General features: G+C 39.6%; 1 protein-coding gene across 1 annotated transcript in view; it reads left to right on the forward strand.

Annotated features, from left to right (window-relative positions):
- FREM2 (FRAS1 related extracellular matrix 2) overlaps positions 1 to 27,830 on the forward strand; it is a 152,969-nt gene that overhangs the window by 43,636 nt on the left and 81,503 nt on the right. Inside the window, exon 3 of the mRNA XM_032880117.1 lies at positions 26,776 to 26,922. Coding sequence (XP_032736008.1) covers positions 26,776 to 26,922 — 147 coding nt within the window. The remainder of the gene's footprint in view (positions 1 to 26,775; positions 26,923 to 27,830) is intronic.

The following is a 27,830-nucleotide window of genomic DNA, read 5'->3' on the forward strand; positions in this document are numbered from 1 at the left end:
ATAGGGAGCTAGTGAGGAATTTTCCTATGGAAATGATATAATATAGACAAGCACTTTAGGAAGATTACTGGGGAACTAAGTGGAGGATGGATGGCAGAAAGATGAGTGTGAAATGAGGGACAGATACCTCATGTAGAAAGCTATTGCAGAAAGACGACGTGGGACTGAAATGAGAAAGTTGCCATGGCAAAGAAAAAGAAGGATGGATTCCAGAGATGTTTAGGACATGGTGGCCGATTAGATATGGAAGTGAGTGTATGACAGATGCTGGTATGACTCCTCATGTTCTGGTTTGGTAGCTGAGAGGAAGAGAGAATTCTTCCCTACGATAAAGAACATGACAGGAGAAGCAGCTTTGTGGGGGAGAAAAATACTGAGTTCAGCTTTAGACATACGTGAGTTCCAAGTGCCTATAGGACATCAAGACGGATGTACCGTGGAAAGTGCCTATCTTGCTCTGGAACTGATGAATGTGGATTGGATGTGTCAACAGATTTCAAAGTAGTTGGAGTCAAGTAGGACCAGGAGCCTTGACAATGGAGCAAGATCAGTCAGACACAAAATGTAAGACCAACAGATTGCTAAGCATAGAACCCCAAAGAACAGAGTAGCTAAGGAATCTCTTGAGAAAGATAAGCTCATGAAGAGCTTGAACCAAATGAGACATCCAGAGAGCTCAGAAAAAAAACCCAGAGGTCATATCAGTCTTGAAACTTCAGTTCAGAAATACTAGCTGTATCATACCAGGCAAGGTAACTAACTTTTCTGAGCCCTAGCTTCTTGATTTGAAAACAGGTTTGGTTAAAGTGTTGATCTCATAGTATTTAGATGAGGATAAGGTAATATCATATATGTAGAGAAGTCATCAATATCCAGCCCATGGTAAGTGCAAAATAATTGCTGTTGGTGGAGAAAGTATGAGTAGGAATAGAAATTATCAAGTAGTAGTATTGTAATAATATCATCATCTCTATTTTATTATTGAGAGTTTCAAAAATAATTCACTATGATTTTTTAAATTGGCAAATATTGGGATCAGACAAAGGAAGACAAGTGCTAAAACTGTGACAACTTAGCTTTGATTAATGACCGCGCACAACCCAATTTTAGTGGAACCAGAAGACCTACTGAGATGTGGATAAGGTGTTAATGGCAGGTAAGGAGACTGGGATTCAGTCCTCTTCTTTACTTTGATGGGAAGGGAAAAAAAACAAGGCAACATTTAGGTGTAGCCCACTCTGCCTCGCATTCCTAGTCTATTTCAACCTGATGCTTCATGAAACAAAATTGTTCCACTTATAGTTGCCTTCCTTTGCTCATACTAGAAGGGCTTGTTCTAGAAGCCTGACCCCACCCTGCTCTGATCATCTCTCTCTCCAAGTCTCAGCCAAAGTCCCAACTTCTCCATGAAGTCTCCTGTCATCACCCCTCCTTCACTTTCTCACTGACTCTCCTCTATTCACTCCTTTAGCACATGTTCCTCCCAGTTCCCCACCCCTACAAAGGGGTGTTGCCTTTGTTGCTATTCTTTTAAGTCCCGAAGAGGTCCTACCTGGTGCCTCTAAGAGCAGGGATTCCAGGTACTAGGAATCTAGTGCTAATATGTGTTGCCTTTATGCTATACATCTAAGTCCCAAAGAGGTCCTACCTGGTGCCTCTAAGAGCAGGGATTCCAGGTACTAGGTAATTCCATTACTAGGTAATGCTGTGCATTGCTGGAACTTGTTTTATTGACAATAATAAATTAGTTGGAAAATACTACAATATAATTTAAAGTTGCTTTTTTTATTAGCTCAGAAAATGTAATATTGGTATAAGAACCCCAAATTTACACACACTGTTAAAGGTCTGAGTGCATTCAGAGGACATTGCCTGCTGATGCCTACATAATTTTATCCCTCAGTTTAGAGTGGCTTACATTTATATCTGTTCAAATAACAAGACAGATCAGAGTTCTTCAACTCTTCTTTCCACTCTTATAATTTAACTATTTGAGTCTTTATGGCAGTTGAAAGCCAAAAAAAAAAAAATTCATATCTTTATGATATGAAAAGAAACTTTTCTTGGTGTTTTATGAGCTCTAAGAAAACTTTAAGTTGAGTTATAATAAGATTATTATTATATCCTCAATTAGTATTCTTATATAAAAAATTAGCTAGAATATAAGTAGTAAAAATAAGTTCCTCAAATAATAAGCTATGGAGAACAAATGACTTTAAAATATTTCCATTACATATTCAGTTTCAAGTTATAGAAATAAATAATTTGGGGGCACCTGGGTGGCTCAGTCAGTTAAGTGTATGACCTCAGGATCCTGGGATCCAGCCCCTGTTGGGATCCCTGCTCAGCAAGGAGTCTGCTTCTCCCTCTGTCTCTGCCTCTCCCATCAGCTCACATGCATGCTCCCTCTCTCAAATAAACAAATAAAATATCTATATACAGATATAAATGTAATTTTGATTTATAAACATTAAAGAATGGCAACAAAGTAAACTAAGTGAGATTTTTAAACATGCACAGTTTGAGATCGGGTTTTCCAATGTGTGCACTGTGGCCTCTCAAATGAACTTGAAAATACATGATATTGCTGATATTATTTGAGACAATAGGTGCATCTAATGATCATGTTACTCTCTGTGTTGCAGTCTTTACTGCAAGAACAAAAGGGACAATGAAAATTATAATATCCTATTTGCAGGCATTATCACTCATTAGGAAACAAAGGGATCATTCTGTATTCAGTCTGATTTCATTACAGCACTTGCCATGATGAAAAATTCAGTACAGTGTAATTGGCCCTGTAGGCACCAATACATATAATAATTAAAATTTTAATTACAAATAGAAACACAGTTGTATGTGATCATTGAAGAAAACTGAGTTCTTGTATATTAAAGTTTTAGGAAACTTCTTTTAACATTTTAGGAAACTTTTGTGTGTGACATTGATTTGGAAGCTTGCCCCATCAAAAGTGGTTATAAAGGAAGATAAGAATGAGGACTGGACTTGGAACTCTTGACCTCTTTGCCTGCCTCATAGTGATAAGGAAGACAGTTCCTCTGGAAAGTTTCAGTGTTCAGCAATGCAACCCTCTTGTGCTGCACATACAGATCTTGCGCGCATGTGCGCGCGCGCGCGCGCGCACACACACACACACACACACACACACAACTTCTATAATAATATTAAAGAATATATATTTTAGCTTTATACCCATTGAGTTGTTATTTATTCCATGTCACAAGATAGGAAACTGAGGCACAGAGAGGTTAATAGGATATCTCAAGTGGCTTGTAGTCATTGGCAGAGCTGGAATTCAAATTCCTGCATAGCAAACTCTTAAGCTCATGTTTCTTCTACAAGCCCACACTGCCCTAAGAGAGGGCAGTATGGCCATGAAAGAGACAAGCCAGTCTTCTGCCTGATTCCACACACTGGGGGTGGGGGCAGGGCTGGACATTCAGAAATAAAAAATAAATAAGTGCCAGCAGTATCCTGTGCTCTTTGTATTATAAAACATGGAAGAGATCTTGATTCCCAGTTGCAAATAACCAGAATTTCTCCCTAAGGAAGACCATTTGTGCCCTGAAGTGAGTCATGGATGTACCACAAACTGGGAGCTTAGTAAATTTTTCTGAAAAATCAATATGCAGGGACAGTTGAAGTCAGCTTGAGTCTGTCTGTCAAAGGCAAAGTGTGGACCTCTACTACTTCAGGGAAGTCATCGTCAGAAGTGAATTAAGGAACTGGGCCTACTTGCTCTTAGTTTTTCCTAGGGCACATCACACATCTGAGAGAGCTGTTGCCTTACTAGTACTTCACTTAGTGGGCTCCCTGACCCCTAACCTTTTGAAAGGATTCTTTTCATTTTCTCACTGAATGGAAGCAGCTGTGTTCATCAGTCATGGAAAGTAATTATCCACATGGAAGGTACGCAGTCACTGCTCTTGGCCACTGCTCTTGGCCTGCATTTTTGTGAGGAAGTGAAAGTGGGAATCATTTAATTCAATCACTAGTGAAAAATCTTCCAAAGTCAAAGTAGGTAAATCGAGGGCTGACATCTGCTGTGTTGTCTGGAGATAAAGGAGGCACTGAGTTTTTTCTGGATATTTTTTCCTATTCATCTAATAAATATTGGCAGTAAAAAAATACATGTTGATCAGAGGGTCGAAATGCTCTATGAGTGAACCATGAAATTATTACATGAATTATTGAGATAAAATAAGGCAAAGTAGTACTTTAATTACAATAACAATTAGACAGTCATTTTCTTGTCTTGAAAATTTCTTCCTTACGGGATACCCAAATGTTTAGGTTTTAAGTATCTCTACATGTGTTTGCGCCTATGTTTAGAGCCCCTTCTCAGCCTACGTGGTTTATAGACCGATTTAGGACAGATGGACAGAAATGAATATGACTATAAGAGTTCTGTTAAAAAAAATGCATTTGTAAATCTAATGACTATTTCTGCTGTGTCCTGTGAAGCAGAATTCCCTAATATGTACTGTAGAGGGATCATGAAAGTGAGAAATAGGACCAGAATCCTATATTGCACGTATAGAGCAATTACATGGTCTAGTAAGGGTACCAGAATGTGAATTTGGCACAGGGGACAAAACAGGCTAGTTATGAGGAGCTCCAGGGTACCATCAACTTAGAATTAGAAGCCTTTTTAGGGTCCTTAAATACAAATTAGGTCTTTGGGCTCTTTCCAATGCCAATCTCATTTTTTATATTCTCTACTCTTAAAAAAATCTCTTACACTTGTCCATCTGTTTTCCAGATTTCAAATGTGATTGCATTGCATTCTTTCCTGTTCTTGGGGGATCATGCCATTTTGTTGTTTTTAGAATTATAATTTTTGAGGGGCTTCCAAGAGGGTAGAAGTATCTATGTGTAAGTTGTATTTAATCTTCTAAACATGAACCTCAACCCTTTTTCTTTACTACACTACAGTAGTTCTTCCAATGAGTTTTGAGTTTAGGGTTTAAATTAGGGTTTAACTTCCTCCCCTATTGCTACATTGGCAATGACCAATACTTGTAAATTACTGCAATTGTTAAATAATCATCAGGGCAAAGGCATTCATGTTGTTGGTAGAAATGGTGCCATAGCAAGGTCCGAACTAGGTTTTCTAGGATAACTTAAGACATTGAACTAGTACTGAAAATACTGTAATATTTCACATGCATAAACATCAACTTACTTGACAAATGTATGAATAGAGAACACTGGTAAGAAGGAGCAAGTAAGCAAACTGAGCCTCTGATGAGCAAAACTGATGCTGTTAAGTTCATGCACTTCGCTCACAGAAATGCCTCTGTGTGTGTGGTGGGGGAGGAGGGGTCTCCTCTGGTCCACATCTACATTTAATCTACAATCTGGGGATGCCCCAGTCAACTTTATATTTGGCACACTTGAGTAAATTTTCCACATAAGTTTTTATCACCCTGGATGGTACGTTCTTTACCACTATGCTTTTGCCCCCCAAAACGGATTGTGGCAAGGCATTTTTCACTTGGCTCACTTAGAGCCTACATTCATTTGTCTCATCATTTCAGGCTCCCAGATTTCATGGATAACCCTAGGATGGGGTAGAGAGTCTCTGAAAGAGGTAAAGCATTGATAACCTAAGTGGCAGCAAACTATTACAGCAATGGAAGGAAGAGAAATCTATTTTAAAATAAGCCCAGAAATTCAAATGGCACAACAGGGGCTATTCAGTGGAAGGACAGAAAGCCTTAAACATTCAGCAAGCCATGAGGCATCACTTTGTTACAGAGCAGCAGAATAACAGCTTTTCATCATTGGGTTCCTGCGTCATTGAGCCTGTATGTCTCCCCTCTAAACCACTGGAGCTCCCTTTGCTCTCCAGTATGTCTGTCCTTGCCAAACAGGAATAAGGATGCCTTCCTTTGTCTTTTCTCTTACTACATCATGAGCTTGCCTTTTATGTCCATGTCCCTGGCACCTAGCACAGTGCCTCCTTCATTGTGGCTACTCAAAACTACTTATACAACAAATGGGCTAATAAAATGGGTAGCAGTGTATGTATATAGACTTATTTTTTGATAGAAACAATTGCAGGTAAATATTGCTGCAAGTCAGTGAAATACTTGGGAAACAAAACATATAAAGACAAATGCCCCTAATCCTTACAGGAATAGAAGGGGAGAGGTGGAAAGAAAATAAAATGAACACAGTCAACCCGAAGATGTTCTTGAATTTAAAGAGGGTCAGCTTCTTGGAACACTGAAAAAAATAAAATAAAGTTTAAACAAAAAATGAAGAGTGTCAGCTAAGAATATAAACTATTAACATCCATGAAGTCAGAACAAAGGCCTATAAAATATTCTGTTACTACAGCTCTAGTTTACCAGATGAGTGGCAAACCTTAGTTTTTCTTTGAACGACTCCAACTTCACCAAATTTAAAATAAATCCCAAATGATTCCATAGGAAAGAAGTCAACTCTTTAACTAAAAAGGAATGCTCCCTTCCTCATCCAGGTGTTAGGCAGATTTTTAATAGTACTTTTATTCAGAGGCTCTCATGCAGTACCAAACAATCACAACCATTATTTATTTAATTTTATATAAACCAACATGATGTAGAAGTTGACTGCATTACTTGTTTCTCACTAGAAGTCAAAGATGGACACTCAGATTACATCTTATTTTTCTCCAAAGCAAATTAATTTATGGCCATTAAAATATGAATTAGGAAAAGTGGCCCAATAATCCTCATATATTAAGGTGACATCTGCAAAGAAAATGGAATGATAAGGAACACAAATAGTACACAGAATCTGAAAGATCGGGGGGTAAATATTCATAAATTAAACATATTTTAACCTGATTCAATTACTTTAATATCTGTTTAGAATACATTCTTATTTTGAAAAGAAAAGCATTGTTGCTATGAGCACTGGCTGTTTTTTGTAAGCAATGAATCATTAAATTTTACTCCTAAAATTGTTATTACACTGTATGTTAACTAACTAGTATTTAAATGAAAACTTGAAACAAAAAAAAAAAAAAAAAGAAAGAAAGAAAGAAAAAAGCATTGCTGAACGTGCTATTTTTATTTTGTGATACATCTTCATAGGAAGTTCCAATCTGGGCTGCAAAGCCAATCCTGAAACACATCTCATTTAAATAAATTATTTGGACTTCCATGCCCTACTTAAAAGCTTTATATATATTCCCTAACATTTCCTAAGATTATCCTTTATTTTTCATCCTGGTACAACTACTTGTAAAGGTCAGGCTTAGTGCTTCATCAGCTCCCTGAAAACCCAAGGCTGACTTCTGCCTTTCCTCTGTGGTTTTCCCAAAATATCTTTAAGAAGGAGAAAAATTTGATGGGATGCCTGGGTGGCTCAGTTGGTTAAGCAGCTGCCTTCGGCTCAGGTCATGATCCCAGCGTCCTGGGATCGAGTCCCACATCGGGCCCCTTGCTTGGCAGGGAGCCTGCTTCTCCCTCTACCTCTGCCTGCCATTCTGTCTGCCTGTGCTCGCTCTCTCTCCCTCTCTCTCTGACAAATAAATAAAATCTTTAAAAAAAAAAAAAAAAAAAAAAAAAAAGAAGGAGAAAAATTTGAAATTTAAAGATACTTCTTATAATTCAACCCCTTCTCCTCTAGTGACCTAAGAAGTCTAGGCTGGCACGCTAATCCAGTCACTATTTTCTCAGACCACCTTATCTAAATCCTATCCATAGAAAAGATGAGTTTTTTTTCTTTTTAATCCAGTATATCATGGGCACCAATTGAAACCAGGAAGCTGACAAGGTCAGTGCTGGAGTATTATCCATATTCTTAGAATAGGGTTGGGGGCAAAACTGGGAATTTTCTGCCTGCACGGGCTTGCCTACCTTATTTCTCCCCCTCCCATCTTTTACTGGCTTTTCACATGTAGCCCCTGTTATAGCCCCAGGGCCAGGTTCACATTCTGGTAATTCACAATGTTCGAGTCCTCATGATCACTCTGTATGAAGAATTCAGTCCCATTTTTTACTCTCATGATCCCTGTGCCATATACGTGAGGGAATCTTGCCTCACTGAGGACAGCACAAATACTCATTAACTCTGGACTTTCTTCTTCATAACATCCCAGGACTATTTGATTTTTTAATGAGGCTTACAAACAAGTTCATAAATAGGAAAGAAACCTGAGCACTCTCTAAGCTGCCCTATGTCTTAAGAATCTTCCCAATGAAAGACTTGTAATGTTGTTGAGCTGGGTTGGCCATAAAGAACAATAAGACTCTGATCCAGATTTTGTCATAACTATCAAAGTGCTCAAATTTATATTCACAATAATCAAATCATTTTTCTAGCCCAGACTTGCTCTCTAGAAATGGCATGGGTAAAGGGTGAGGGCAGGCCAGTGGGTGGTGGTAGGAAGATGAAGTGAACCAATCATATGATTTTTTTTTTATTAGTTTCAGAGGTAGAACTTAGTGACTCATCAATTGTATATAACACCCAGTGCTCATTACATCAAGCACCCCCCTTAATGCCCATCACCCCGTTACCCCATCCCCTCACCTACTTCTCCTCTAGCAGCCCTCAGTTTGTTTCCTAGAGTTAAGAGTTTCTTATGGTTTGCCTTCCTCTCTGTTTTCATCTTATTTTATTTTTCCTTCCCTTCCCCTATGATCATCTTTTTTGTTTCTAAAATTCCACATGTGAGTGAAATCATATGGTATTTGTCTTTCTCTGACTGACCTATTTCGGTCAGCATATTGCCCTCTAGTTCCATTTAAGTCCTTGCAACTGGCAAGATTTCATTCTTTTTGATGGCTGAGTAATATTCCACATATATATGGAATATATATCTTCTTTACTTCTTTATCCATCCATCTGTCAGCCATATGATTTTTATGCATTAACTTCCAGTAGATTAGCCAAGAATACCGGTCTAGAGTAGGGAACAATGAGTGGAATACCCACGCTTAAAAATGTCTCCTCTAGAAGAAGAAAATTTAATGTCCAGAAGTCTCTCATTTATAAGAAGCCTTGCAAAGATAAAATTACGTGTATTTTGGACTGAAAAACCTAATTAACACAAGTTATCCTATAGCTGACAATGCTCAGGAATAGGGGTTTATCATTCTGGTTAGGAGGAAAGAAGGAAAATGTCAAGCCAAAGGGACAGCATGCAAGGAGTGGGGGCTTTAAATGACCAAAAAGGATGTGACCACCCCAGAGAACAAGTTGAAGGTGTGGAAGAGGAGCTTACCAAGACAGGAGGTACACAAAGTTTGCCTACTTGGCAGCTGAGCCTGGGTCTTTGGTGGAAGCCAGGGCAGAATTCCAAACAGTGGGCAGGTGCAGCCTTCCAGACTGGTTCCAATATCTTAATTCAGACATTGAGAGTAAAAGCTAGGGCAGTTCTGTCCGGTTCCCTTGTTCAAATCCATTTCGTCCATCTTCTCTAATGTCTTATCAGGTATTTCCTGTTTGAGTCCCATCCCTTACCTCTCCTGGCCCTCCCCTACTGAGACAAGACAGTAAAAAAAAAGGAAGAAATATAGTGTTCCCCACATTTCATTCCCTTTGTTATCAGGAAGGTACTAACAGCTTTATGAGATGTTCCTCTCTTAAGAAAGCATTCTGAGAAGCTTCTGTATTCCTCAAGGATAATTGTCCTAGTATTCTTCAAAAGGTACTCCTGATTTGGTTTTTTATGTGTGAATTTGTGTGAATTTTATCTTGGAAAGATTTTCAGTTTCAGTTTCTTGATGGACCAAAGTGTGTGTGTGTGTGTGTGTGTGTGTGTGTGTGTGTGTATTCATTCATTGCCCTAAGTCTCCATGCACAGTTCCATACATAGATAACCCAGTAGTGGAGTAAATTTACATTTTCCTTGTTCATTTGGTTCTTCAGTGAATAAAAAATGCTTTCTGGTAGAGCTGGTCAATATCAATACAGCAACCAGTTGAGATATGCGTTGATGACTCAAAGATGTCTCTCTGCTTCCTTCCTTCTGAAATTGATGAGTGCAGAGCTGTTGCGTTTATTGTCCGCCACTCTCATGGGAAGTAGTTACTGATCAAGGTGAGGAAGAAGTGCAGACTGGAGAACAATGTGCTTTCAGATTTTTTATCTGTTTATCGGCCTTAAAGTTTTTGTTGCAGCATTATCCTCTTTCTAAAATCCAGCTTAGTCCGTTCTTCCCATGCCGGTTGTTTTAATAGCTTCAGAAGCATTCTTTTTAGTAAGCTTTAAAACCCTTATCAGAGTTGAGCAGATCATAGGGTTCAAATATCCACAGGGAGTAAGATCCAGCTCGAAAATGGGAGGCTGACATGGCTCGTTGTACATGGTTGGTGATCTTAGCTGCATTTTTGGAACTGGCCAAAATCCTAATCTTTGTCTCTGGTGACATTGGATCCCACATTTGACTAATTAAAAAACAGGCTGGGACACTACACTGTTGAGCTACAAAAAAAAAAAAAAAAAAAAAAGGAAAGCATGTGTCTCTGACAATACCTGTGTTCTCTGGGGAATAAGTAGACCAGTAGTCAGCTGTGTATACATGAACTCAGTTTACTTTTGTTGGCATTCTATAAGCTACCATATTCACTTTGCCATTTAGATGAGAAAACGGAAGAGTCTTGAACCACAATTTGTATAGCTGATACAGCTCCTTAATTTTATTGCTTTTGTTCCTCAAGATTATAAAGTGCAATTCCAACTTCTGGTGTCAAATGTGGACAGCTGAGAATTCATTTACTTGAATATGATCAACACTGTGCAAGACTTTCTGTTTGTATCTGGATTTTAAATGGTTTATACCCAGAGCCAACTTGTCCTGAAATACGTCCTGTAGAATGTATGATCCCTTCAAAAATGGGTTCCCTGGTGAAATGAGACTGAGAAATGCCACATGTTCTAGCTTCCCATGTCTTAGTGCACATTCCCATATTAAAGACCCTATAAGACTTGTGGCAGTAAAGAATTCTGTATGCATAGCTTAATCCTAGGACATTGCTCTCCTAGTTGACTCAGAGTGATTTTTTTTTTAACATAATACCTATTAACAGAAAAAATAAGGTTTGAAAAAACATATTTTGGGAAATGCTTTCCTGAATTGTTTAGGAGAAAACCACATAAAGGGGTATGTTTTCTATATTTTTGGAGAGTGTTTTAGACAGTATTTTCATTTTTTATAAAAGCAAAAGTAAGCATGTGTGTGCACATGCATATGTGTGCTCACACCCTCATACACAGGAATTTGAATATGCAGTGTTTCTCCTTTCGGCTCTGGAAAATCATGGAAACGTAGCTGACATGTGTTCAGTGTCCACGTCTGCCATCCTACAGCCACCTGAGAAAGCCTTTCCACTCCCAACTCTCAGCTCAGAGGTGTTCTAGCAGAGCCTAATCTGAGGAAAAGCTCTGGAATGGAAATCATTACCCACATATTTGATTTCATACTAAAATCAAAATCATGCATATACTATCACTTTGACACAGTTTGGCGCATTTCTAAAGATCCTCAGTCCTGATCTCCCAGAGGACTAGCCATAAATTTTAACTGTGTAGGAAAACTACTGGTTCAGCTACTTCCTGCAACAAGAGCATAAACTTTGTTGTAGTAATTTTCCCACATCCATGATGGTTTTGAAAAGTTCTGGATATTTATGACACAAGAGGAAGCAGGTCCATCATTTGACTATATGTCTTAAGAAAACATGGAATTTACAGAGGAAAGTCAGATAGTATATTTATGTTAAGCTCTGTGTGTGTGTGTGTGTGTGTGTGTATGTGTGTATATATATAATATATATAGTAAGTTTAGACCAGAGTTTCTCCATAGCATGATTGACATTTTGGGCCAGATAATTCTAATTCTTTTTTGGGGTGAGAGTTCTGGCTGTCCAGTGCATTTTTCTGTCCCCATTTCTGTGGCTCTACCCACTGGGTACCTGTAGCTTCCCTTCCCTCTCCCTTATTATGACAACCAAAACCATCTCTTAGCATCACCCAATGTCCCCACCAGGGCAAAATCATTTATTCCCTGCCCCTCACCCCCCAAACACACACTGAGAACTAATTATTTAGACTATATTATGACTTGTATGGTTTATCTTGACCAAAAAGAATTTGTCACACTGATCCTCATATTTTTTTTTTTAAGTTGAGATTCACAGAGAGAGAGAGAGAGAGAAACTTTTACCTGTGGTATGCATTTGGATTTTTACCAAATAAACACTTAGGTCCAAAACTCCTCCAAGATATCTAGCCATTGTTTCTTTCTACTGCTCAAAATAAATGAACTCTTAAAGTACTTTCCTTTATACCATTTTCTTCAGAGCTAGAAAAAAAATTTTTTTTTTTTTTTTACAATTTCAGATTTTGTGCATAATTAAAGAAGGCCTGAGTTTCCAAGCCCTGAGTACATAGAATGCCTAAATTGCAAGACCTTTAAATAAAGGTTTTAGTTTCTCATCCTGGTTTGCTACGAAAGTTACTCGTAAAGCTTGTTGACAATGTTTATTTCAAAGTTTTTAACCCAGATGGCCATTGAAGTATCACTGCAAACCTTATCATTGCTACTAACAATGGCTTCTGATTTATAACAATATATTTTTCTTTCAGTATGAGTAATTTTCTTTAAACAGACCAGAGTGGTAAACTAAACACACAAAATTTTTCTAACCAGGAAGTTACTTTTAGTTTGAAAGCAAGAGTACCCAAGTTGTAAGTTATTTTTTTAAACACAACATAAAGTTTTTCTAAGTTTTAAAAAGACACTGTGTCTTTCTAAAACATACTTATTAGAAAATGTAGACTGTAGAACTTTGCTAAAATTCCGTGGAGGATAGGGTCCTTCTTCTTTCTTGACTTCCATTCATACGAGTTAGTTTCCAAAAGAATTTTAGTAAGAAAGAGTTCTTTGATGTGGCAGTTTGGCAAAAGTTTATGTCCAGTCTTCTAGTTCAAGTATTCCTGATATTGGCTGCTTATGATAGACGTCTTTGGTTATCCATTTGATTTGTTCATGGGTAAATTTTAATATTCTAAGGATTACTCTTTTATTGTGGACAAAATTTGTATTTTCCTTACAGCAATATTTATAGACTCATTTGCATCATAATGCAGATTTTCTCTTCCACTGGCAGAAAATCCATTTCATGGGGAGGTATTTTGGGGTATTTTGAATGGTATCTTGGATTCCTAGTCTGTCTTTGTTCATACGAATCCTTGACTAATTCTCCCAAGTTCATATTTCTTAGGCAGAATTCAGATTACGTCTTTCTCTACTCTGTGTCCTTTATTTGCTGTTTATTTCCTCCTTCGCTGCTTTGCTTCTGCAAACCCCACAAAGCTGGACTTTGCTGCGCATGCTGTCCTTCTCCTGTACCTGTTTTCTTGTCATTCCTTTTCCCTTTTAGGGGCACTGTCCTCCGATGTCCCTCTACTGTACCCCTTGTGCCATGACTTTAGTGGTCTCCCTAACTGAACGCCCTCCCTTCCCTCCTCTGAGCCCCAGGTACTGCCCGCTTGCGGGTTTACCTTACATTTTATATTACAGCTTATGTAAGGTATTTGGTCTGCCTCCTTACTAAAGTCTAGGCTCTTACAGAGGGGACTGTACGTGAGCCATCCTTGAACGTCACAACATGTGCTATGAGCTCTGTTCCAAAAAAACCCAAAAAACAACACCACTGTTGTATGGCTGTATGTTGGCTAAATCTTTTTCCTACAAAGTGTGTTGCTCTAAGACTATACCGACTCGTCTTTATACTTATTGTGTCTTTTTTTTTTTCTAGCAGCTAAATATGCAAAAGAAGGGCTTTTAAATTAATCAGAGACAGTAAAATCACCCAAAAGGCCTGTATTTGTGGCCCTGGAATAATTTTAAAGGGATCAAGGCGGTCACCAAAGGGTTTGATTAATTAAATAATAGGCAAGTTAAGTACAAAAGCTAGCTTTGTAAAATTAATCTGAAATAAATGAAAAGAAAGTGTGACAAAACAAACACATGACATGGATGGTATTCTACTTCATTCTGCACCCCCCACTGTCTCCCCTTCAGGCTTGCCTCCTTCCCTTTCTCCTTCCTTCCTTGGCAAACCTCAAAGGCAAGGCTTGTATAGTCTGTCACAGGGGCAATGGCCAGGGAACCAGAGGTGATTCCACATTTTTCCTCAAATTTTATGTCTAGAAATCTAAAACTTCTAAATCTTGACTGCTGAGCTCAAATAGACCTATGAACATACATCTGAACTCAAGACTTAAAAACAGTAACAACAACAACAAAAAACAGTAACAAGAGGCTAATTCTAAAGTGTCTTAGAGTTCTTCTCAGTGAAGAGCTAACATCCTAGGATTCTAAGTGAACAATTACTCACCATATTTCAATTCCTTGAATGGCTCTTACACTGTCTTTCCATCTTAATCCCTCCTTCCCGGCCATCAGATTTAAATAAATTTTGGTAATAATAGAAGCAGTTTAAGTCAAAGAAGATTTCTTCCTTTTTTTTTTTTTTTAGCAGATTAAGGCACTTCTGGGGTTTTATTCTCTTTTCTATTTTTGTCTCAATGTGGATACAACACATTTTCCGAAAGATAACCCAAAATCTAGCTCCAGCTGTAATCCTGGTTAATTGCAATGGCTGTGTGTTTTGGTACTGTGCATGGCGGTAATACAAATAGGAATTAGAAAACAACCTCACTTCACAGGGAATTAACTAAATGGTGCTAAACCGGTTACTTCAAGAGGTGATTGGAGCACTGCTTACATTTCCTCCCAAGAGTTTCCTTGGGGTGGGGGGAGATGTCTGGCGCCACAAAAGGAATTAGGCTCTGGTTTGAACAGAGACCCTCAGGCTATTAAATTTATTTTAAGAATGTGTTGCCAGAGATCTAATAAATTTATATAATTTGTTGCTTCAGGCAGTGTGTACAAGAAGTCTTGCTGCACCAGGTGTTTTGTTTTGTATTTTTTTTTTCCTTTCCCCAGAGGCAGGAGAGGGTGTGGATATTCTTGACAAAACTCAACTCAGCTTTTGATAAAGCAGTTATTGTTTCTATGAAAGTATAGGGTTTGGGGATTTTTTTTTTTTTAATTCTATTTGTTGGGGTCCCTGGGTGGCTCAGTTGGTTAAGTGACTGACTATTGATTTCAGCTCAGGTTGGGGCCTCAGGGTGGTGAGATCGAGATCAAGCTCCACGTTGGACTCAGCTTGAGGATTTTGACCCTGCCCCTCCCCCACCTCTCTTGCTTTCTCTCTCTAAAAAAAAATGAATAAATATTTTTAAAAATTTAAAATTCTATTTATTAATGGGAAAAAACAAGATGAAAATTATTTCTGGGCTTTTTTTTTTTTTTTAAAGATTTTATTTATTTATTTGACAGAGATCACAAGTAGGCAGAGAGACAGGCAGAGATAGAGGAGGAAGCAGGCTCCCTGCTGATCAGAAAGCCTAATGCGGGGCTGGATCCCAGGACCCTGAGATCATGACCTCAGCCGAAAGCAGAGACTTTAACCCACTGAGCCACCCAGGAACCCCTCTGGGCTTTAAAGGGAAATAATTAAGTCCCATCTAAAATCTTAAAGTAGATAGATAAATAGACAGACAGATATAGATAATTTCATACTGCTTTAAGCACACAAGTTTTATGATCTTAAGTTGAAGAACAACATTTGAAATCACAGTTTGTTAAATACAAAGTCCACTAGACTAGACCTGAAAACCCCTAGTTTACTCCTCTTCTGCCAATGGCTGCTACTTCATAAACTTATTCACAGCTTTCTGGACCTTGATAAAATTTGATAGGGACTAAATACGCAAACATGCAATCCAGGCTTCATTCTTGCTCCCCAAATGCTTGAAATTTCTATTTGCCTTGTTCACCTGCATGATCATTTCTTGAATTAGTTTGTGTTCTTGTTTAAAGCACAGCATCACACTTTCACTTTCAGAACAATGTTTCCTTGGCCACTCAGAGCACAGCATTGAGATGACTAAGTTAGCTTTTAATTTCGATTGCACGTGATCATCGAGTACCGTGCATGCTGTTAATGAGAGCTCACCTTGCAATTATGCGTTTTCTTTGTCCTTTGTCTTCTGCGGAGGTACACCTCAATTCCTCATCCGGGCCATGCATACCAACAGTGAAGGCATTCATTCCACTGGGTTTAAACTTCTAATTAAGAAAGCAAAGTACTGCACAGTTAAATCAAATTTAGATTAAGGAAAAATTTTTTTAAGCCTGAGGTTAACCGGAGATGTAAACTCATGGTTCTCTTCTTTTTCTTTTCTTTTTGTTACAGGGGATGAAAAATAAGTACCTTAGGTTCCCTGTAGTGGGGGCGGGGGGGAGGGGATGAAGTTGGGGGAAGGGAGCATGCTGTAGGAAACAGGGAGGATTTGCAGGTTGAGGCTTGCCACTCTGACCCAGCTGTGGCCTGATGGAGCATTTCATTCAGCGTAGAAGGGTTTTCCCTCCAGCTTCCCCGGCTTTTGGCGGTGGCCCCATATTCATTCATAAAACAAGGGGGTCTTACTCATAGCCCGTGTTAATTTTTTCTATGATGCAGTCTCAAAGGTTTGGAAGCTGTGCTTTATACTCTTTGTTTTCCCAATGGATTCTTACCATTCACGGGCCTCACTACGCATTAGCATGAGAAGGTTTGCGGCTGGTAGAGGGGAAACACTCAGATCCTCAGGTTCGCTTCTCTTCTGGAGCACTCATTTACAAATTCAATTAGAGCAAATCAAAATTGAGCTAGAGTCATCTGTAAATAGAATACAGACCTAAATGAAGTAATCTGGTTACTCAGGAAGTATAAAAGGAATACTAGCAAGCTGCGTGTGCATCTTAGATGTATCACATCCTTGAGAAGTTAAAGTGAATATTTAGCCTGACGGTATTTTCCTTCTTCATGGGATGTGGGAATACCTAATTGGCAGGGTTATTAATGTGACATGCATAGAGATAGTGTGCATATTATTACCAAAATGACCCTGACCATGGGCTCATTGTGTCCACGCCTCCTCTCCAAGAATTTTCAAGGTCCACGGTGCAAAGCTGACATTCAGCCCATTTACACCTGTACTGGAGTGAGTTTTAGTTGTTTTTGGCCTGGGTATCTTATGATTGGTCCATGCCCATGTTGTGCCAATTCTGGTTGGTCAAGCCCATATTTCTGCTCAAGGGTGGGTAATCCCCACAAGAAGCACAACCCTACAATGTCACCATAGCTCCACCTGGAATCCCAGTTGCTGTGTTCAACTGCTCCAAAGCAGGGACCTGCCTATGGTCCCAGGAGCCACCAGGAATGGGCAGCAGTGGTGAACTTTTCCGTTATTGTGTAGCGAATGAAAAGGATGTCCAAAAGAGTGCTTCTTGGAACCTGATATGAAAGAGACTAATTTAGTATCTCTTTTTATTTCCACTTATGGTTGTATCTTTCCTTGGGAATCAAACGTACATTCAGGAGCCTGGGCATGAATAAGAGATGAGTAACACCCTTACCCTGCACTCCGAGTCTCTATTTTGCTCTGATGTTTAAGACTTTGTAGAGAGTCTACATTATTGTGCCTGATGCATCCACGTCATTATAATGAGCTCTTTCTCCAGAGGTTCCTTATAGCCCAAGAAAGTCAGCTTCCACGGGGTCTGTCACTCCAGTTCCGCAAACAAACATAGATAGGCATGAATCCCAGAGGGGGCTGTGCTTAAATGAGATCCCAGAACAAATTATTCTAAGACGCTCTAGCAGGATTAGGAGGTATTCTGCAATCAGAACTCATCTGGTGTGTACTGTTCTCCTATAGGTTAAAAAGGATCAGGGCACCTGGCTGGCTCAGTCGGGAGAGCATGTGCCCTATGATCTCGAGGTTGTGAGTTAGAGCCCCACCTTGGGCAAGGAGCCTACTTACAAAAATCATCCTATAAATTCTCTCTGTATATTCTAAGAATATGGCAGGTAGCCATGCGGGAGCCATTGCACCCTTTACGTCTGAGCCACACCGTGTCTACAGACTAATGCTATCCGTTCCCGAAAGGGAGGCCACCACTGCCCATCTGACAAGGCAGCGAAGGTTCCTTTCAGTTCACACTCCTGCTCTTGTGCCAGGGAAAGGGTCGACTAAAGGGAGACGGAATGTGTGTGCACTCAGAACACTATTTCATTCCTTGTGCTCTGTTTTGTCTTGCCCCAAAGGGTTAACTTATTGTAGCATGTTTTGATGTAAGGACACAGATTCTTGTTTTTTGCAGTACTCATGTTCTATATAAGCACAGCAAATATTGAATGATTGCTCCTGGGGGAAACACAGAGGAAGGCTCCCTACAAGCTTCTGGTCACAACCTTTTGTTATCCAGTCAATACATAACCTTGTTTTATATGTTATAGATCCATTGACATTGAACTTGAGCACCCAAGCTCTAGAAGTTTGTTCCACATGTATTTTCTCCTACGACACGTCACAGCTTCCTTATGCTTAGGAAAACTAAACAGCACTTTGGCACTATGATCATGCATTATTTTAATCTGTGAGATCACCAATATAAAGCACAAAGATGCAGCAAGTTTGGCACTAAGTGGACAGTGAAAAGGACCCTAGTGTTCTGTATGAAACAAGAAGGCAGAGAGAGCATCAGGCAAGACAGATTCTTCAAGGCTGTTCTGCAAGTGTCCCCAGATGAGCACAAAACCCCTGTGAGTACCAATTTTGGGGTACATAAATACATAAATTTTAGTGAGTAGACGAAACTGCAAATACAGAATCCAGGAATAACAGGCATCCGCTGTCTATCAACGTCTGGTATAGTCGATGAATAGGAATGCAACTCTTTCGAATATCATGTGCAAATACCATCATCTAACCCATGATGGGTCCATAAATCATGTCCCTAAGGAGGCAAACTCCATGTAAGAAAGTGAATTGTGATCTTAGGTTCTAGTGTGAACACTGGTCTATTTGCCAGCCCCATCCCTGCCTCCACCTTATCTGGCAACTTCTTATTTAGATCCTGCAGAAAAATGTGAACTAATCCATGCTCCAGCGCCATTCCCCACAGGTCATGTGACAATGACCAAAACCTCACAGCTCCATTTATGCTTTTGGTTATGAACAATTTGCTTCTAGGAGCCTTTCCTGAGAATAGCCTAAAAGCCTACACCACATGTGGTCAGTGTGTGCCGCGTATATTTCTCTCCACCTCTGGGTCTTTGGCACACTACTTCTCTTTCCAAGTATTTCTCTATCTCGCCTCTGCATCTGTGAATCGGACACCTTGTTCTGTGCTGAGGCTTTTTCAGAATGAATAAAGCAGTGGGAATGTGAGGGCATGCGGGGGGGTGGTGGGTGTACAGATGGAGGGAAGAAAATGATATATCTGTTATCAAAAGTCACTACTGAACAAAAACAATTATTAAATAGCCTACAAAAGTATAAACTCTATTGACAACGTTTCTGGGTCTTCTGCGTTCTTGAGGAGCTCTGTCAGTCATACAAAGGCAGAAGAGTCTTTAGGTCAAGATTCTTCATCTCTGGGGGGGCAGGGTCACAGCAGGAGGAACACACACCCCCAGCCCCAGCCCTTGGGGAAGATTTTAAAACATCTTGATCACTTCCTCTTTGTCTTTACTATCCAATCATTTCCCATAGAAAAAAGAGAAGGAAATGAATGTATAGTAAATGTCTTGAACTTCTCCCAAACTGAATTCACTGAAGTTTCCTTCTTACTGGGTTTCTTATCTCTGTTCTTATACTTAATCTTCCAGGAACACGGTCCCACGCATCTCTGTGATTGCCCAAATACAACCCTGTACTTAAGGCTCCATTTAAACACTATCTCTTTTATGCATTTGTCTTTGATGCCCTCAGGTTAAAGCCCTCATTCTATGAACTCCCACAGCTCATTATCAGTGCCTCTCCCACAGCATTTGTCAACCTTTAGCTTATAGGCTTATCTGTGTATTTCTGCCATCTCCCATCATTGAATGTCAACTCTCCAAGGCAAGGGGAAGAATGTTTCTTTCTTCTTTTTTTTTTTTTTTAAGATTTTATTTATTTATTTGACAGAGAGAGATCACAGGTAGGCAGAGAAGCAGGCAAAGAGAGAGGGGGAAGCAGGCTCCCTGCTGAGCAGAGAGTCCGACTGGGGGCTGGATCCCAGGACCCTGAGATCATGACCTGAGCAGAAGGCAGAGGCTCAACCCACTGAGCCACCCAGGCGCCCCAGGGAGGGTTGTTTCAAAAATAGGTTGACTTCAGCTTTGCATCCAGGGTTTTCTGTAAACTATGAAATCCACCTGGTGAAGGACCAGAGGATAGGGCTCCAGGAGCTCTGAGAGTGTCTTTAATGGAATATTTAAGGCAAAGCAAAGTTTAAAAGATCATCCTAGGAGTGCCTGGGTGGCACAGACAACGGAAGCATCCGACTCTTGGTTTCGGTTCAGGTTGTAATCTCAGGGTCATGAGATCGAGCCCTGTGTGGGGCTCCACATTCAGCAAGGAGCCTCCTTGGGATTCTCTCTCCCTCTGCCCCTGCTCACATGCTCTCTCTCTCTAAAATAAACAAATCTTAAAAAAAAAAAAATTCTAGCGCAGAAATGACAATGAAATAAATCCCTTATTTTAGCTTTATTTTTTGTTTTTTCACTATAATTAATAACATAGATGTTGATAGAAGCTGTGTGGTTGTTAACCACAGTCCTTGCCTTCTAAGAGAACAAGACTGCTTAAAACTCAAATTATCTAATTTTTCCAGTAAATTAGGTAAACCGTTGCCTTAATATTTTCTAATATAAATATCTTGCTGTTGCTTATTTAAAGGACAATATCCAGCTTTTTAAAATGGCTGTATATAGAGTCGATTGCGAGTTCAGCTTTCAGTCTGAACTTTATTCTGGGCAAATGGAATGTTAGCAAGCTAGAAATATCTAAAATAGTATTATGTTCTATCAGCAACTAACTTTTCTCCAAGAAAAATATTTATGAAAACATTTTGGACAAAAAGTTGTCAAGGCTAAATGGGCACCCGAAAATCACCTTGATCGAGACAAGTCAGAGTCCTGACATTGGTTTTGTACTGAAGATGTGTACATTGTCTTTAGAGAAACCCTGCAGCTCTGTTCCTAGGGAGGGCTAATTGAATGAGGTTGTGATTCTTTTGTTATTCTAAAAAAAAAAAAAAAAAAAAAACACTCTTGTGTTCCCATTGAAAAAGAAAGTGAAGAATCCTAAAGACCAGCTGGAAAATTTCAAAAGGGGTCTTTTCATCAAACCTTTAATGGCTTTAGTGTCAGGGTTTGGGGACAAAGCCTATGGGAGTGTAGTTATCAGCTGTCAGGCACCTGTTCTATGGATTTATGATGCAGTTAGGGACTTCAGCTTGTTTCCAGTGAGTCATTAAGACTCACTCCTTGTGCATTACAGACGACATTCTGTTTTAGAAACGAAAATAAGTAATAAAATAATTAAAAAGTAAGAAATAAAAATAAAATAAAATAAAATAATAAAATAGTAAATAAAATGGAAGTAAAAATTTGTCAGTTTCTTAAGTTAATTTTGGGGCGCCTGGGTGGCTCCATCCTTAAGGGTCTGCCGTTGGCTCAGGTCATGATCGCAGAGTCCTGGGATAGAGACCCACCCACACCCGGCTCCCTGCGCGGTGGGAGGCCTGCTTCTCCCTCTCCCTCTGCTTCTCCCCTGCTTGTGTTCCCTCTCTCCGTGTGTCTGTCTCTGTCAGAGAAATAAATAAAATCTTAAAAAAAAAAAATTTACCTGAAATTTCACATTCAGTAAATGGTATTGGTATTCAGAGTATTAACATTTATTATTTCCACACACTGAGGTTCTAGAGGAGTTTACGTGGCATGTGATGAATAAATAATGTGTCTTTTCATTCTTTAAATAAAATACAGAATGCAAGGTCAGTTTTAATAACAAGAATTGCAATAAACTGCAGCTTAGTCCCTCAGATCCCTGTACCACTTTTGCATGAGAAATAGTACCTTAGATTTTACAAATTCTAAAACGCAGTGGGATTCATATGTATATTAAATCAGAGGTGATGTAGCATTTAATTTATTCAGCATTAAGCTTTATATACTTAATTTCATATTCTCTAGCAAAATATGCACTTAAAAAGCCCACGGTTAGAGTGAATGCTAAGCATCTCAAACAATTACCCTAGAGCATGTCACTGCCTCACAAAGCAAAGTTTCTTGGTACTGTGTCTGAATTTCATTTCAAGGAAAATCTCAAAGCAGCAGACATATGAAATCCTGGCAAACTTGTTCAGCTGTGTGTCACTCGAGACCCTCGATTAACCAGTAACCTGGCACCTTCATCATTCTAGAACATAAGCACCAACCCAAAAACATTTTACACATTTCTAAGTAGAGATGAAGTAAGTTATTCCCAAGACCATCCAAGCTACTTTGCAATGGAAGTGAAGAGTTAAACAGGCCTGGAGTCATCAATAACCCCTGCAGGTGTCATTTAGATAAACACAAATCCCAGTGATTTACATTCATAGGTAATCATTTAAAGCCTTCACATAGTGCTTAAGAGTAGAAGTATGCAGGATGTTTTAGAAAGGGTATTATTAAAAACAATTACCTTTTCTTTTTTTTCTTCAAGAAAAAGACCCAGTACTGAGAGTTATGTTACATTTATGTAGGACATTTATATTGTCCAAGAAATGAAGCAGTACTGAATTTCTTTCAACAGAGATGGTAGAGTGTCTAATTCATTCAGGAAGCATTTTTGTAACAGTTAAGCAAAATGCATTCCTGCCTTCCTGGATCATGAGTCACAAAAGGGGGAGACAAAGTGAACAGACAAAAAAGTAAACCTATATAGGGTATGCGGTTATGGAAAGCACTGGAGAAAAATGAATCCGAATAAAGGGCCTAGAACGTGTTACAGTTTGCCCTGGGGCTGTTTCCTATAGAATGTCAAGGGAAGGCCTCATTGACTCCAGATTCTTAAAACATGTAATATTTGGAAGTGTGATATTTTCTGGAATATTCAAGGAAAGGATTAGAATCAAATCCTATAATGAGCTAAAAAGTGTCAAAATTTAGAAAAAGAGAGAAACTGTGTGCTTAGTGATCTCTTCTTGGATGTAAGGAAAAGAGATAGCAATTAGGTATTCAGAACTATCAACCAACATTCATTTGTTGAACACAAGAGTTACTGAAGGGGTGAGGCATTAACAGACTCAAGTCAAAACTGAAGTATGTGCTTTGTGTAAGGTGAAAACTGTTACGGGGGAAAAAAAAAAAAAGAATGAAACAAGCAGGAGTCACAAAGTAGCCACTCGACTCCTAAAAATCATACTTACTCTACAGGTTTCTTCAGTCCTCCTTGTGTTGCAGACATTACTTTGAACTTGGAGACTAGGATGACTTGACCAGTGCCAGTCCTGAGGAGCTCAGGCAGTCAGAAGAGGCACACATAGACATGTGGATAAAGAATTAAAATTACTGGGGCGCCTGGGTGGCTCATATGGTTAAGTATTTGCCTTTGGCTCAGGTCGATTCCAGGGTCCTGAGATGGAGACTCTGTCAGGCTCCCTGCCTAGCCCCTCCCCCTGCTAATGCGCTCGCTCTCTTTCTCACTTTTTTCTCTTTCAAATAAATAAATAAAATTAAAAAAAAAAAAAAGATACAGTTACTCTAAGTGGAGAGGTAAGAGAAATACACACAGCATGCTAAACTTGTCCCGGAAAAGCAAAAGCGAAAGGTATTCTGGGTGCATGACAGCACGTGCAAGAGACTGGACTGTGTTCAGAAAACGCTGAGAAGTTGGGTGGGACTGCATGTTCCCCTATAGCAGGGACAGGCTTTGAGGCTGTAGGTGTTAGGATGGACAACGAATGGCTTGGCCGAGCATGACAAGAAGTCTGGAGAAACATCTGGGACTTGATGGAGCCACAGCCTAAATGAGAGAGAAGTGTGGCATAAAAAATGTTTTCATGGGGCGCCTGGGTGGCTCAGTGGGTTAAAGCCTTTGCCTTCGGCTCAGGTCATGATCCCAGGGTCCTGGGATCCAGCCCCACATTGGGCTCTCTGCTCCGCGGGGAGCCTGCTTCCTCCTCCTCTCTCTCTGCCTGCGTGTCTGCCTACTTGTGATCTCTCTCTGTCAAATAAATAAATGGAATCTTTAAAAAAAAAATGTTTTCATGTAATAATTAGTTGAGAAATTAGAAACGTCTTCTGTGTTCATTCCATTGATTAAATGTTATTCTGGTCTTTCTTATCTATTACTTTCTGTAAGAAATGTGCCAAGGAGTATGATGACGCAAACACAATAATTCAAAAAATATTTTTAGAGGCAGTAAAACCAAGTGTCGTCAGTAGTAAAAGAACGAAAGGCCACGCTCAATCTCGAACAAAACTTAGCACAATTTGGTACAATTAGTAAATCTGTACAATTAAGCAAGTAGGAGAGGCTATCCACTAATGCGCAAAACTGCAAATGAGTAAGTGAGCAGCTGCAGAATTACCCAGATGAGAGGGCTGGAGTCCGCGCAGGAGGCTTCATGAGGGAGGTGGTAGAGGGAGCCCATGAGGAGTGGGAGATGTGAGCAAAAGAATGACGTGCGGTCATTTTAGGCCAGAGGACAGAGGTGACAGGAGGAGTGGGTGAAGCTGGCACATCCATGGGGCAGCGGGCTCTTGGCTGCATCGGGGAGTGAGCAGAGTCAAGAGCAACGGGGATGAGACAGGGTAGGTCAAGATGAAACGAAATCACAAAAGATGTCCTGCCTTGATGCGCGCAGCTGCTGCACGGAAACCAGACAAAGGCGAGCCAAGTGCAAGCGGACTTCAAGCAGCTCCGAGGGAGTCTGGGCACGTGGGCTGGATCTGCGCATGCGCAGTGAGGCAGGGGCGAGCGCGCTGGCGTTTGCCGGAAGCTGCTGTCTCCGTGCCGCACTGCGCTGCGTGCTGACGTGGGTTGTCGTGTCTGATTCTCGCTCCCGATGCCGGCATTAATTAATATTACCTCTTTTGACGCTCCAGAGGAGAAAACAGAGCTCTAAGGAGCAAACTTGCTCGGACAGCATTTGGGAAATGAAATAGGACTTGGACTTAAGAGCTGAGGTGACTCCCCGCCATGGGCTCTCCTCATAATAAGGTCCTAAGGACAAAATGGGGCATGACCTTCCTGCTCTCCAGTCCTTTTATATTTTCTATCTAAAAAATGAACTGAAAAATGGGGCGGTCCGTTATCCTGTCAATTTAAGGCACCAAGGGATGCCGCATTTGTAATGCCGCATTTTACAAACTACTCCATTCACGGCATCAGTACCGTTCCTTTCCGTGTCTTGGAGTGCCTTAAGGATTCCAACAAAAATTCCAACAATTATTGTTTGCTGACTGAGTAATTTTATTGATTTGATGTACCACAAAACTCAAATTCAAAAACTTTTGGGGGCTTGGGAGCCAATGACAGAAAATACTGCAACAAAGAATTCCTTACAAATCAATTTTGTAATTACTCCTTCCATAGAAGACTTAGAGGATCTAATGGTACCAATATCTTTTTGTCTCTGTTACCCTGTAGCTGCCTAAAAGGCTTCTGCTGATTTACAATTCGAACAACAATAAACAAGAGAACCAATCTCCCTAGCAATCCCTGCTGCACTGGGTGTTCTCATTCATCCTTGGTACTTGTCAGTTGATAACTCAAAGTCGCTGTGACTTTTGGTTTTAAGAATTGCTAGCAAGATGAACCTTCTTTCATGTGCTTGTTAGCTCACTGTATTTCCCCTTGCGCAGATTTATTTTTTTTTTATTTTTTATTTTATTATTTTTTTTTTTTTGCCTTCAGTCCATTAAAGTCCTTGTTTCCCTGTCTCATTTCTTTTCCTCTAGGGTAGCTCTATGTGAACTCAGAAGAGAAGAAACTAGAATTAAAATAGTGCCTCTAGCTGTGTTTGTTATTTGGGCTTTTTTCCACCCCTTTCCAGAAAGACTTAAAAGAAATTACCAATGCCTTTGTTTATAAACCTCACTTTACTCCGAAGTAATTGGTGTAGATCAAAGGATGTGGAGGGATACTGCAGAGTGATCAGCTGATAACCATTTCTCTTTTCATTTTCCTAGCCTCCCAGCTTTCACATTAGAGAGATCACACACAGCTCCCCTCCTCCTGATAGGCAGCCAGCTCCATTTTGGTGGGGGCGTGTGGGCGTGGGGGTGGGAGGAGAGAGCCTTGAGAGTAGAATGGAATCAATGAAAAGAGCTGTCTGTTTGCTCTAAGGAATGGAGTGGAGTATAGTGGGGAAGGGAGGCGAAGAAGGGATATTTGTTTTTTCTTAAGTGGTTATAATTAAAGCCTTCCACCCAATTGCTCGGTGAACCAGAAAAAGGTATTTGTGAAGTAGTGTGTGTGTTTTTAACATCACAACTGAACCTTGTAGCCTTCTTTATAGAAAACTTGCTCTCTGGCGGCACCGTGTGGATAGTGGGTCATCCTGCAACTCGGATACTTGATTGTGTGTTTAAATGAAATTGCTTTGGGTAGGTAGTTGTGTGCTCCTTCCCCATTTTCCACTTTGCCTTCTGAACATCAAGGGATTTTGTGAAGGGTTATGTCAGCTGTTGTATTTTTGTAAAACAATTGCTGAACGATAAGCTGTATCTCCAAATATGTATTCTGGAGTTGCTTGTCGAACCAAGTAACTAGTGATTCTTAATGTTGCATCGTTAAAAGTCATCTGTGGAGCTTGTAAGGTCCTTTATTTAAGAAAGCACTGATTAGGGGCTTTAAATTTTTGTTTTCCAGGTGGAAACAAATTAACCAAGCAGCATTTTCGTCTGAATTGGGCATGGATCTCCTTTGAAAAGGAATATTACTTGATCAATGAGGACTCCAAATTTCTAGATGTCGTTCTTAAACGTAGAGGTTACTTGGGAGAGACTTCATTTATAAGTAAGTCTAATTCTCACGTCTGTCTTAAAATTCCCCTTTTCCTAGCAAAAGCTCATAATTTTACAATGATTAAAATATGTTCAGTTTACTGCTCTAGTTTTAAGGTTTAGGGAGATGTTGACATTTAAAGGTTCTTTAACTGCTAAAAAAATATACCAAGAGTTTTGTGTCAAGGCTAAATCATGGAGACAAAGGCTGCAAAAATAGAAAATGTGTAACCAATTAACATACCTCTCCAAACCTTCTACTTACATATGATATTTCTCTGATGTAAATAACTTTACAAAAATGGCAGTAATCGCTTATAAGTCAAAAAATTGTAAATGTCACTAGTCCTTAGAAGAGGCTTAGGCAGATCTGTAATTTAACCATAAGGAAAACTCTGTAGAGGTGTCAGTGTAAAACCTATACAAGGGTCACTTTAATAATAAGTAAATGAAAAACCATTCAGTAACCTATTAGGCATTGAGGTGTCATTTACTATTTATTTCTTGCATTGGAGCGCTTTGCTAGGTAACTGAAAAGTTTACATAAAAGCACTATGTAAAAGATGTACATTGTGACTTTTCCTCAGAACCAACAGTGAGATGTTAAATACTAATCATTTTCTGCTGCTTTACCCTTTTAAATAAAACTGAGAGTCAAAAGCAAAGAAGAAAGCCTTTTTACAACCCCAATTCAAGTTCACCTTCAATTTCATGCAGGCACAAATAGAGAAAAGTAGGTATATTTGTAGTATTAAACAGTAACACCGTTGGCACAAAAAAATTTGGCATATTGATGAAAAATGGTAGCACCCCAAGCAATATATTATTTTTGGTACCATATGTTTTATAGACATTTAGGCTGATAGAATTTTCTCGAGGTAAAAGAGCTTTCATTGAGTGAGAGTGTCAATTAAGGTAGGA

Source organism: Lontra canadensis, unplaced genomic scaffold, assembly GCF_010015895.1.
Source record: "Lontra canadensis isolate GAN:19392208 unplaced genomic scaffold, GSC_riverotter_1.0 scaffold67, whole genome shotgun sequence".
NCBI classification, from domain to species: Eukaryota; Metazoa; Chordata; class Mammalia; order Carnivora; family Mustelidae; genus Lontra; species Lontra canadensis.